Source organism: Antrostomus carolinensis, unplaced genomic scaffold (genome assembly GCF_000700745.2).
Source record: "Antrostomus carolinensis isolate BGI_N321 unplaced genomic scaffold, ASM70074v2 scaffold32868, whole genome shotgun sequence".
NCBI classification, from domain to species: domain Eukaryota; kingdom Metazoa; phylum Chordata; class Aves; order Caprimulgiformes; family Caprimulgidae; genus Antrostomus; species Antrostomus carolinensis.
Genome location: NW_010332874.1, coordinates 3,387 through 16,246, shown reverse-complemented (window position 1 = coordinate 16,246; position 12,860 = coordinate 3,387). Strand labels below are relative to the sequence as shown.

The 12,860-nt window shown below is 51.0% G+C and overlaps 1 protein-coding gene across 1 annotated transcript; it reads left to right on the top strand.

Annotated features, from left to right (window-relative positions):
* Positions 1 to 570: 570 nt before the first annotated feature.
* POLL (DNA polymerase lambda) lies at positions 571 to 10,389 on the top strand. The gene is made up of 8 exons (XM_029086406.1): positions 571 to 685; positions 957 to 1,254; positions 1,918 to 2,083; positions 5,200 to 5,523; positions 6,130 to 6,303; positions 7,224 to 7,352; positions 9,394 to 9,562; positions 9,935 to 10,389. Exons 1-8 carry the CDS (start codon positions 571 to 573, stop codon positions 10,297 to 10,299), a joined length of 1,740 nt encoding a protein of 579 aa, XP_028942239.1. The 3' UTR covers positions 10,300 to 10,389.
* Positions 10,390 to 12,860: the final 2,471 nt, after the last annotated feature.

Genomic DNA, 12,860 nt, shown 5'->3' with positions numbered 1-12,860 from the left:
TTGTAACTGTATTGGACGTGGCCAATATCTTTACTAATTTCCTGTTTCCAGCTGAAGCTGGGTTGGGGCTTTTCCTCCTGTGGCTACATGAAACACTTGGTGTTGATCAGCTGCTTTATATCTTCTCGTTAGTGACTGGATTTCAGCCCTGGCAGGAGAGGTGATTCCTCTCCATCTTCAGGAGCACATGCTTAAGAAATGTCTGGGAAATAAAGTTGCTTCTGTTGGCTGGGCAGGAAGGAGCTGCAAAATGTTGAAGCAGTTGAATACTTTCTATTGTAAGAACCTGGGTTTAGTAGTTTCTAAGATACTCAAGCAGGGTCTTCTTAGGTGGCTTTTTGGTGGTTTCTAACTTTAATTTTTCTGACCTTGTGGGCTGAAATTCTTGTTTCCAGGTGCCTCCCTCAGGGCCACTGTTTTTGGAAGGCAACAACAAAAAACCCAACCCAACAAAGTCAGCGAGCAAAATGAATTAATCTTAAGCAGTTGTGACTGGGTAACACTGTTCTAAGCAACCTTCCTCTTTCTCACTGGTATTTAGCGGTTGCAGCTAAACTTCTTACCAGGCCTATGGAGCCACAAGGCATTGTCAAAGCCTTTCCTAAGAGGAAGAAGGTGAGGGATGACTCGGGGAAAAGCATCCCTCCAAAGATCCCAAAAGATGAAGGAAGAGAGATGCCTGAGGGTAAGTCCTGCATGCCTGTGATGTGGAATATAATACTCCTACCCCAGCTTGTTAACTGGAGGTGCTGTTCTCCCACAGGCTGGAAAGTCTGGCCGCTGAGTGTGTTTTCTGTAGAGGTTGTGGCCAGGCTGCTTTGATGTGTCCAGCTGGTACCCCCCAAAGATTGCCTGCCACTGTTGGTGCCATCAAGTCCTATGTGAGATACGTTGCCCAGTTGGTGTGAGACATGTTTTTTCTTGCCACTAAGCTCCTGCCTCTGTGTCTTCCTCAGCAGAGTGGCTGAAACCAGTCACTGCCTATGTGCTGCAAGCTGGCATCGGCCAAGCCAGGGCAGAGATCTTCCACAAGCAGATTGTCCAGAATGGGGGTGTTATACACAGCCAGCTCTCCTCAGAGGTGACACACGTCATTGTGGCCGAAGACATGGACTGTGATCGGGCCTTTCGGCTCCTTAAATTAACCAAGCTGCCTTCAGGGTTGCAGCTAGTGAAGGCATCCTGGCTAAGTGCTTGCATCAGAGACCAGAAGCTGCTGAGTACCGCTGGCTACGGTGTCTGTATCCCTCGCAGGTATGCAGATACCACGCTGTTATTCCTCCCTACAGTGCTTCTATCCCAAACTGAACAGCACTAAAACCTGACCTCTGCTCAAAATCTCAGACTGCAACTTCTTGCAGCTCCTGTAGGCATAACTCAGAGTCACTTTTCCCTATACAGACTGTGAATTTAGTGACTTTGTGACTGGTTGCCATTCTGTGGGGTAGCAAAACATGGAATAGGGCCCAGAAGTGCTAAGAGGAGCCCTGTCACTTGCTACAGGTGCTAAAGGCACCTCTTCCTAATCCATCAGTGATAACAAGGAGATTTATTTTAAAAATGCTGAGGATTAAATGATGTTTCTTACTTATTGCAGATGAAAAGTAGAGAGAGAATTAACAGCTAGCCACAAGAAGAAATAAGGAATGGAGTAGCAGGCAGCCACAGGTTAGGATCAAAATGTTTTGTAGAAAGAGTCTATGAGTGAGGTAGATAAGAGTGGAAGTTGCAGGTCAGCGAGGTGAATGGAAATTGAGGAATTGAGCCAAAACCAGATAAATTAATCTGTGATCTAAGAGAGTACAATTCACCTGGGTTGTTTGCTCCATCCCAAAACATGCAGAATGATTTCTTAGTCAACCTTCTGGGGCTGAGAAGTCCCTCTTCTCCTGTACTAAGACATCTGATCCATGGCAGGTACCTGGAGGAGGGAGAACTGCAGAAAGAGCAGCAGCAGGTCCTGGGCAGTGAAGAGATCCAGCCCCCAGCAGAGCAGGGAGCAGTGCAACCAAATACCAAAGAACAGGTGGAGGATTCCTTGCAGCAAGGCCTGGGCACCCTTGGACAGCAGCAGCTAGCTGAGGTGAGGCTTCCCTTCCTACACAGGCCCTTCTCCTTGTGAACAGATCCTGCACACTGCTTTTCCTGGCTAAGAGCATCCCTGCAGGGGTACAACACCAGATTTTCTCAGCAAAGAGAAGGTGTTTGGATGTTTCAGTGAGTTGGTTCTGGGAGACTCAGGCTGTGGACTTGTTTACTACTTCTCTTTGTCCCTTTTAGATGGTAAAAGTAGAAACAACACCCTTTAAATTACTGTCTCCATCAGAACATTTCCAGCTGAAGCAGTCCTGGTGCTCTGATCAGGCCAAGGCTCACTCTGGTGATCATGTTTCCCCTGCGTCCTTCTGAGGAATATTCCCTGGCTGAGAATATTTCCCTTTCAGGAAGCCGTCTCTGATATTTCATCCCATGTTCCTCCCTGAGCTATACTGACCCATTCTCCACTCCTTGGCAAGCACCCTGTTCAGACACATGTGCAGTGGATCAGGTTGCCACTCAAATGATTGTGGTGGTGTTCTTAAAATATCTGTGTTTGGTTATTAGTGGCCTCTACTGTGAGTCAGCTTCTCCGACCCGCTGTTAGCTTTCTTTTCTTTCTCTGTATTTTTGCTTAAGTTTGCTGAATTCTTTTTTGGACATTGACAGAATTCAAATCTATCTGTAGCAAAGTTACCCCAGAGTGCTTAGAGCAGCAGCTGTCTTGTAATGCTGGCATCTGTTTTCTAACACAGCCCCAAACTTTGTTTCACAAAACCCTGTAGTTACTCCCTAACTAGCAGCCCCCCGTAGGCTCCTTTATTTTAGGCTTTCTCTGGAATATGTGTAGGGGGAGATCTTTTCTCTGCAGACTTACTATCCAGTGTGCTGTAGGCAGAGTTGTCTGTAACTGCATCACCTTTGAAATTACACTATCTTTGCTGTTTCTTGTAACTCTAATTTAGTGGCAGTCATTATTAACAAATCTTACACTTAACAGGAGAAAGGATCTTTTGTGCTGTTATGGGTCCTGTGGTATCTGCCCCGCTTTCTGCTCACATTTACTCTGGGTGGTCAGGCAGCTGCCTTATTGTCTTTTTTTTTTTTAAATCTCCTCAAGCAATGATATTTCCTGTTACTCTGTGCACAAAAACAGTATTTGTAGACGCTTCAGTAAAATCCCTTGTCCCAAGCTTGGGACTATGTGAGTTTGGGGAGGAGAGGAGAACCCATGGGATACGCTTTAAAGTCAGTACCAACCACTTTTGAGACCCAGCTACAACAGTAAAGCTGAAATCTCAGTTTAGAAGCATCCTACATTTAAGCACAGACTCTTTCCTAGCTTGGGTGGATGTTTTTCCTCTCGGAGATGGTGAGTGTGCCCGTGTTTCTTACTGAACAGGGGCTGCTCTGGGAGTTCTGTGTTTCCTTGTAAACTCCTGTGAGGAAGCCCTGTTACCAGTCAGGCTGCAGCAACCACTGTGTGACTGGTATCTGGATGCCGTGGTTTTCTGCAAGGCAGCCTTTGCAAGTGTGCCAGGTATTCACTGGCTGCTACACCCTGGGGCTCTTACCCCAGGCTGCCTGCCTCCCTCTCAAGTGGAGTATTGCCCCAGCTACTGGGCTTCAGCTGCTGTCCTGGCTCCTGTGCTGTGCTCCAGACAAACCAAGCACATCCCAGTCTCGCCCACCTCTAGCAAGTCAGCTGCTGTAGGATCCTGCAGTGTCTTGGAAGCTAATGGGACGAGTTGGTTTTGAATATATGGTTGTAAAGAGTTCATCAGCTTTGTTGGTGAAGCTTAGAGAAACAGGGGTTTATGTGTTGTTTCAACTACATGACACTGATGGCCGAGAGGATGAGAACTTCAGCTGCAGAGTCTTTTGCATTGTGCTTGGTTAACATGTTCTTTAAAGGCTTTTAAGGGGCTTACTAACCAATCTGAACACTCTGAGGCTTGCTGCCCTTAGAGGGAACAGTGTCTTAAGGGAGTTGCCTTTCAAGCATTTCAAGGCAGATAAAACTGCTTTAGTCTATCAAATCCTCAGTCTGAGCTAGTTTTCAGAGTTATAAAATAAGATTACATCCTGCCTCTTCTGCATAAATATTTCAGCTCTGTGTCTTGGAGGGATTGTGTCTCCAGACCTTGCTAGCCAGGAGAATGAGTCTGGGTTGTGAGGATATGGCCGTGACTCTAGTTAGGCTAACGCTCTGCAGAAACTCACAACAGCACTTGAGTGCCACATGTAACTGCTGAACTGATCCCAAACAGCCCTGTGCCATTCAGAGCTCTTTCCACAGTACGGCAGCTCTTGGATCTTCCTGGACTCCTGTGTTTATATATCAGGAGAGACAGGGACCCCAGTGAGCAAAGTAGTCTACAAAGCCCCTGTGTGGCTTCCCACTTCTATCCCCTTTTGTTCGTTACCTGAAGCCAAGGCTCATTGTTCCTTAAGTCCACACAGAGCCATCCTAATGCTGAGGGTATCAGCAAATGTATACGTTGGTTCTTTCTTCTGTCACTGAGGAATGTGGAGTCCTTTGTGTCATTCCTTCCTCCCCCTTTTCTCTTGCAGATAGCTATGCGGAAAATGGGGGGGGTTGTAATTTACTATCCTGTTAAGATTTCGTGTCTGTAACATTAAAACAGAGTTCAGAGCATGTCTCCTATGATCTCCACATCATGGGGCAGAAGGTGCAGAATCTGAATTTGAGAGATGTGTCTGTGCAGGCACCAGACTAGCAAAAGGTTTCCCAGTGGGAGTAGGGAGTCAGGATCTCCCCCAACCAGGGATTTCAGCATTGTCATACCATGCTGCTGGCAGCAGTTGCTCACTTAACTAGTGTCTCACCTCAGTTAGGTCTCAGGGTCTTGGCTATAGGAGTTGCATGTGTGCTTGGATCACAGGCAAACAGCAGTCTCTAGTCTCCTGTGCTTTGTGAGATGTGCACGTAGCTTCAAGGGGTGCATGTGTAGCTTGAGGCGTGAAGAGCTATGGTGTGCGTATAACCAGTCGCTTCTAGAGATGGCAATTTGAGCACTGCATGCCCTGGAGGTTGGTTAGTGCTCTGTCTTCCTACTCTCAGGAGCAGCCTGTGCCAAGGGAACATATGTAAGGCATGCACTTACTCTCACATGGCTGCTTTTCTACCTCTCCCTAAAGAAATACTCTGATGATGAAGACAGTGAAGGAGAAGATGCTAGTGTCACCCAGGGAGATCTGGAAGCATTGATTTCTGGCCACTACCCTGTGAAATCATCAGAGGAGGCCAGCAACAGCTCTTCCACAGTGGCCCAGCCTGCTAGCAAGTGGGTTTGTGCCCAGTCTTCCAACAGCAAGAAGGAGAATCACAACCAATGCATCACAGAGAAGCTGGAAGTGCTGGCAAAGGCCTACTCTGTCCAGGGGGACAAGTGGAGAACTCTGGGCTACTCCAAAGCCATCAATGCGCTCAAGAGCTACCACAAACCAGTCACCTCCTACCAGGTAAAACACTTTCCTGGGGTGGTGGAGCAGGGAGATAGACCCAGCATCCTAGATCTGAGCCAGATTCCTTCCCCCTTCTGTACAGGGAATAGCTTCTCTTCAGGCCTTGGGAATTTCTCCCTGTCAGGTGACTTTGATGGAAGTTGTGTAGCAAGTGCAAACTGGGATTCATGGACCACCTGTAGTGTTTTCAAAACAGCAGAAAAGTGGACTCTGAGGCTTTTAGGGACAGATCTGAGGACTCATGAGATAAATGCCTTTCCCAGGCACAATGCAGGGACATTTTCACCTTCCTCTTAAGCATCAGCACTGGCCACCATTCAAGATACTATATAAAACTAATGATCTGAGCCTTATTGACTGTAACAGTCCAGCCATTCAGTGTATTAGTTTTTCAGTCCTGTTTTGCATACTTGTCCTTTTCCACTTGGCATTGATTCGATGGAGCCTGTGTAAGCCTGGGCGAGAGAGGAGACCATCAGGCAGAATTAGTCCTGCCCCTTAGCAATCATTAATCAAATGGCTAACCAGGCTCTGAGTGGGTAGCAGCTCCCCAGCTTGTCTCTGATCTTCACTTTTCCAGTAACAGCTCTCTTTTCTTGCTAGGAAGCCTGTAAGATCCCTGGGATCGGGAAGCGGATGGCAGAGAAGATCATGGAGATCTTGGAGAGCGGGCACCTGCGCAAGCTGGATCACATCAGTGAGAGTGTGCCCATACTGGAGTTGTTTTCCAGCATCTGGGGAGCAGGGGCCAAGACAGCTCAGATGTGGTACCAGCAGGTAAGTTCAGTGCCTTACACAGGAGGTTCTCAGACTAGGGTTTGAAGACTGCTGCTGAGTGTAGGAGATTTACTTTCACAAATAGTTTCCAATTGCCAATACCCACAGATAGGATTTGAATCTGCTTTTCTGGGAGGAACTACAACTGGATCCCATTGTGGGTGTGTTTGGGGAGAATGGAGTGCACCTGGCTGAGACTTGAGTTTGGGTGACAAAGATGTATGATAGGAGGAGTGGGGGGACACACTGTCTGTTCTGTTAGCATCACTGCTTGGAGGTCATCTCACACTGCTCATGGCAGTGATGCTGCTAAGAGCCAGGGCATCTTGGCCATGAAAGCTCCTCATCCAGTTACTGGCCTGTTGGCCTGGCTGGCTCCAGAGCAGCCGTCCACCTTGTCTGGAAGTTGTGAAAATGAGGTTGAAGTAATTGTGCCAACGGGAGCAACCCAGCCCATGGGTGGGTTCCTTCTTTAAAAACAGCGAGCTCAGAGCTGTTGAAGACTAGTTTCCTGTAGTGTTTTCTTTGTGACTGGATTCTTTGCTGTCTTAAAAGTATGGTTGTGTTCATACTGTAGACTTTCCCTCATTGGGATATTCTGGATGTTGTTCCTTTACCTGCATTACTTGTTTTCCTTCAAGCTGTAGGAACACAGTGCTTTAAGAACAGTAGCCTTCTGTCAGGTTTAGTTAAGATTCAGACTCCTTGTGGGGTGGAGATCAGAGGTGTGTGTGAGTACTGGGATTGCCTAGATCACTTCTTTTAGGAACCAGGCCCTAAATGATCTCTGCATGTGATCTCAGAAGCTGTGACTGGCCTGGACTTGAGACAGGTTAAATGCAGTCTCCCCAAATCCTGCTTGAAAGTATTTGAAAAGCAAAGTCTTGGTAGATGTTTGAATATCACCACATCTGCACTAGGGTTTCCGAACGCTGGATGACATCCGCAGCAAGGCGACTCTCACCAGCCAGCAAGCCGTGGGGCTGAAGCACTACAGGGATTTCCTGGAGCGCATGCCTCGGGAAGAAGCTGCAGAGATAGAACAGACCGTGAGTAGCTCAGCCCTGGGCCCTCAGAGTGGAGTACCTGTTGGGACCTAACAGGAGGGTCTATGCTGTGGAAATGTCCCTTGCTGTTATAGCTGAGCTCTTCAGCCTCTCCTCTGAGCAGGATTAGTGTGTAGGGGACAATTTTTGGGCATGGGCACGCAAGTCACCTTCTTTGCCCCAGAGGAAGGTTCAGTTTGAGTGCCTGGCAAGGAGGAGGATACTTCCCAGGTGTCAGTTCTACACACTGCTTTGAAAAAGACTGTGTCTGGCATGGTAGGATTGGCAGGTTTCCAGCTCCTCTTTCATGGCTCTGATCTTCTCTGAGATGTTTGCTTTCAGCTGAGGGCCCTGAGTTGTCTCCCTAATGCTGCTTCACCAAAGAAAGCTGTGAGCACCCTGTGAGCTGGTTGTCAGTGGGAGTACAGAGCGTGGATATCCTTGCTGGAAGTGAAGGGCATTCAGGTTGCAGATGGCTGCTGCCATGGCACTCCAGGATTATGGGGTGCTAAGCCAGTGTACCCTAATGTGAGCAGAGAGCCTGGGGGGAGACACCGTCATTGCTACCCCTGTGCTCTCTGATCACCATGGAAGCAGCAACCAGCGTGACCCTGTCACTCGGCCACAGGGCCTGGCCACGAAGAATACACTCCTGCCAGGCTCCTGCTGGGGTGTCAGTCCCATGTGCTGGATTAGCCATTTTGGTGGTGAGTGGTCCCTTTCCCAGGCAGGCTGGGTCGAGGAGCTGGCTCTTGGGGGTGGGTCTATTGTTATCTTGATGGGATTACTGCGCTCCCCTCCATACACACGCACACACACCTCTGATCCAGGCCCAGGAGAGAGAATGAGGGATTAGTCACTGTCTGTGCTGCCTGTCACAGTGAGATCTGAGGAGCTTTTAGGCTCTCGGGTGGGGCTGGGAGTTTTCTAGAAATCTTCATTTAAAGGCAGAAGAGGGGCAAGGACACCAGAGGAGGGCTTGCTCCGCATGAGAAAGGCTTGTGGCTCCTTGGAGCACCTCTGGGGCAAAGGTTAATGGGTTTATCTCTTGCTAATGAAGGATGATCCCCAAGAGCGACAAGGGGCTGTGGGCATGGACAGTGCCTTCCTGAACCCCAGCCTCTGTGATGGCCTCATCACTGGGAATTGCTGAGCCCCTAATTATTTGCTGCCAGCAGGGTGATTGGCACAATCAGACCAAGAATACTTTACTCCTGTCCAGGGACCGGGAAGCCTTTCTTAAGCATTTAATGAATGAAGCCATCAGAATTAGCATTGTCTGCACAAAACAGGAGCTGGGGTCCAGCATGAAGGAAGCTGCATTAGGGGAAGTTCTGATTATACATGTCTAATTGCTGGTAGCAGCATTTTGGCATCTGTTTGGTCTAAAATGCTGCGACATTTGTGGGTTTTGGGTCACAAAACCCAGCTCTCCTGCAAAAGCAGAGCTCCTGGCAGGAGTGGACTCCAAGGGACACTTGCAGATTTTCTGCTGTCTTGGGTCCTGCTGGGGAGACTCTCCATGAGCCCGTCTCTGCTTCTGAAACAGGACTTGTGACCTTCTCGTGTTGAACTGATTCTCTTTGTGGGCGGATCTGGGGAGCTTTGCCCTCCTGGCCTACAGGAGAGCTGAAAAACCTCTTCTTTCCTGCTATCTCAGAAACTAAAGGCTCTGAGAGGTTGTGCCTTACTTTTCCTCCTCAGCATTGCTGCATCTTCCTGCTTGTCCCAGCCCAGCTCCAGCTCAGTGCCCCCAAGACCTGATGACTGCTGGTAACCCCGTGGTAGATCATTGTATTGTGTGGCAGTGTGCTGGGCGTTTGCAGGTCTGGGTGGAGGCCACCCTGGCTCACGTGGCTCCTGGCAGCAGGCCAGCCTCCTTGCTGGGGCAGTTTGCCATGCCTGCCAAGTGTCTGCTCTGTATGGAGACCCTGGAGATGCAGGACAGGCCCATAGGCAGACCGAAGATCCTTTGCTGCCTTGATGGAAAGGGCATGAAGAGACTGGTTTCTGAATCCTCCTCTCTCTCTTTCTCTTTTTGGAGGTGAGACAAGCTGCCCTGGCCCTGAAGCCTGGGCTTGTGTGTGTGGCATGTGGCTCCTACCGTCGAGGGAAGGCTACCTGTGGCGATGTGGATGTGCTGGTCACTCACCCAGATGGGCAGTCTCACCGTGGGGTGTTCAGCAAGCTGCTTGACAGCCTCCACAGGAGTGGTAAGAGGACTGGGGACCAGCACATGGTGCTCGAAGCTGTTCTTAGCATGGCCAAACTGAGGATGCAGTGAGGTGAATGGCATTCATTGAAGGGCAGGTGTCCTTTTCCCAAGGACAGGACATCTTGTAAGTCCTTAGAGTACTGCCCCTGCTCCAGTGGTGGCTCCACAGCCAGTGTTGAGGAGAGAGCATTGCTGCAGCTCAGCATGGTGTCTCCTGTCTGCATGAGGCTGTCAGGGCTGAGGCTGGGTTGCCCTTGGGGTCCCACAGCACATTATGAGAAACCTCAGCTGCTGTCTGGACAGTAGGGAGTTGGGGTGGGAGTGTCAGTCCCTACCATTCAGCTCCTCTCTGCCTGTTCTCTCTCCCCAGGCTTCCTTACAGATGACCTGGTGAGTCAGGAGGACAATGGTGATCAGAAAAAGTACCTGGGGGTGTGTCGGCTCCCCGGGCCAGACCGGCGTCACCGCCGGCTTGACATCATCGTGGTGCCTTACAGCGAGTTTGCCTGCGCCCTGCTCTACTTCACCGGCTCAGCTCACTTCAACCGCTCCATGCGGGCCCTGGCCAAGACCAAGGGCATGAGCCTCTCGGAACATGCCCTCAGCTCAGCTGTGGTGCGAGGCCCTGGAGGCGTCAAGGTGGCATCTGGCCATACTCTGCCCACACCCACTGAGAAAGATGTCTTCATTCAGCTGGGGCTGCCTTACCGGGAGCCCTCAGAACGGGACTGGTGACACCCGGTTGTCACCCAGCAACCTGGGCCCAGTGCTGTGCTGCTGTTTTGAAAGGTGCTGGTTTCCCCAGTGCTGCTCTGTGGTGACTGTAGGCTGGGGAACATATCCCAGCACACTAGAGCTCCTCACAAGCATGGGGCCCTGCTGCTGGGAGAGCTGTGAGGTGTCACCCAGCAGAGACTGTGGGCTAGAACCATGCTGGAAGTGCTGCCTGATGCCACGGACGGTCCCTTGCTACCAAAAGGGCTCGCTGCCCGTCAGCTGCCCTGGCCCTGCTCTCCCCGGGAAGCACTAGAAGGCTGGGCTGCAGAGCCTTGCAATCCAGCCCCTCCCAGTGCTTGGGAATGGGGAAGTGGGATGTGTCTTCCTCTGTGACTGCACAGACACCCCAAAAAATGTGTGTGAAGGCAGCCAGGGTCTGGCTTGACCCTGGAACAGGCCTTCCCCTTCTCACTACTGCTGGCAGTTGCTACTGTGGGAATTGTGAAGGGTCCCCCTGTGCTGCTACTGTGTCCTCCCTCCATCTGAGCTGACTTGTGTCCTTTGGTGGGTCTCACTGCACAGGGACAGGCTGCTGTGACTGCCACCAGTGTCCCCTGGTATCAAGTAAGTCTTGAAGGAGGCATAGGGTCCCAATGTGCTGAGCCTGCTTGCTCTGAGCCTGTCATGTATTGAGGATCCTCCAGTGCAGAGAGCTGTGATCCCCCTGCTCTGGCCCCAGGGGCTGCTTTGCTCTCGGTGCAGGAAAGGAGTCGACCTCGAGGTTCTGGGGAGCTGTGCTGAGGAAGGATTTGAATGTAATGGCACTGAATGTAACCCAGCAGGGCTGTGTGTTTGGGGTATAGGAGGCACGGAGGCAGAGAGAAACACAAGGAGATGATTTAGTTCTGATTTGGGTGAAGCAAAGCTTTCTCGTTTTGTATGTGTGGAAGCCATGGAGTCATCTGGTCTTTGACCAGAGAGAGAGTGTGTGTATACATGTCCTTGTGGCTGGCCCTGTCAGTTCCATGGGAGTGAATTTTATTCCTCAGGAATTCTCAACTGGTTTTATATTCTGGAGATGAATTTCCCAGAGACTTTCAGTGCTCTGTCTCTGTTATGGGTATTGCAGTGGTTCTTCCTGGCAGAGGTTCTGCTCTGTGGCATCAGCAGCCAGGAAGGCCATGGTGGGCCCTTCTGTGCCAGGACCCCGGGGCTCCCTCTGGCCGGTTTCTGGGTCTGGCCTGGCCTCCTGCTCCCACGTCTTGTGGGGGACCTGGACACCCCTGCTCTGCACTCTGCCATCTCTTTGCCACATGCAGTGACCAGCTGCCTGTTTGCTGCCAGGACAGGCACAAGGGCATTAAACCTGGTGGGTTTTCACGGTTTCTTGCTGCGCCGTCAGCCATGGCTGCTGGGCACCAGTGGTGGGGCTGGAGTGTTTGCTGGGCAGACTTTGACCCCAGCAGTGCCATTTGGCAGCCCAGCCTTTCTACTGAACACCTGATGGAAATGAATGTCTTCTGGTATGTCTTGGTGCTTTGAAATTTGAAGTCTAATAAATCCCTTCTCTATTTTCCTTGGTTTCTGTCTTTTTGCTCTCTGTCCCGCAGCTGTTGCTACTCTTCCCTGTGGCTGACCAGGATCTCGTCTCATGCTGACCTGTCTCCCTGGTTTCAGTACAGGCAGGGAGAAAGGCAGGAGAGACCTTCACGTTGTTGGGTCACCACTTTGGCTCTCAGGGCAGGGAGTTGCTGCTGCCATCCTCCCATGGCAGAGTGGGACCTGGCTCTGTCCTGGCATCCAGCTGGCCACGTGCCTGAGCTTGGGCTGGCCATGCCTGGAGAAAGGAGCAATTCCCAAGCTCCAAGCCTTGGGCTGAGCTCTTATTTCAGGTGTGGAGTCAGGAAGGGATTGCTGTCAGCTTTTCCATATTTCATCAAAAGTAGGGTATGTGGGAGATGGCTGCTGCTCTGTCTTGTGTGCCTGGAACACAGTTCAGTCTCCTGAGCGTGGAAATGCTCTGGTTGTCCAAGGGGAATTTGAACAGCCTGGAAGCCAACGGAGCACATGGAGATGAGCAGCAAGAAGTACTGCCTCAAAAGGGAGATGGAAAAGCTGGAGAGGGACAGGGCCTGCTGGGGTGGGTGGGCAAAGGCAGTGAGGGCTGGGCTCTCTGGGGGCAAAGGGAGGGCAGCCCCACACTAAGGCCTTGGGAGGTTCAGGGGGAGCACAGTCTCCCCAGGAGAGCTGTGGAGCCCAGAGACCAGCCCCAGAGAGGAGAGGGTCCCCGTCCTTGGGGTCAGCCAGCCTTAGGCCGGGCAGGGCTGGGGATAGTCCTGCCCCAAAGGGAGGTTGGATGTGGGCTCTCCATCCCTCCAGTGCTGCTGGGATGATCCTGGAGGATTTTTCCTAGAGCCTTATGGCTGGCAGCCCTGAGCTGATGCGGGGAGTGGAGTATGGGGCTGCTCACCTTGGCCTCTTGATGAACACAGGTCTGCCTCCAGCTCTGGATGCCAGCGTGAGCTGTTCCTGGAGGGCTGGGGCTGCCCCTCTTGCCAGGGCCACGAGCTGGGGACATC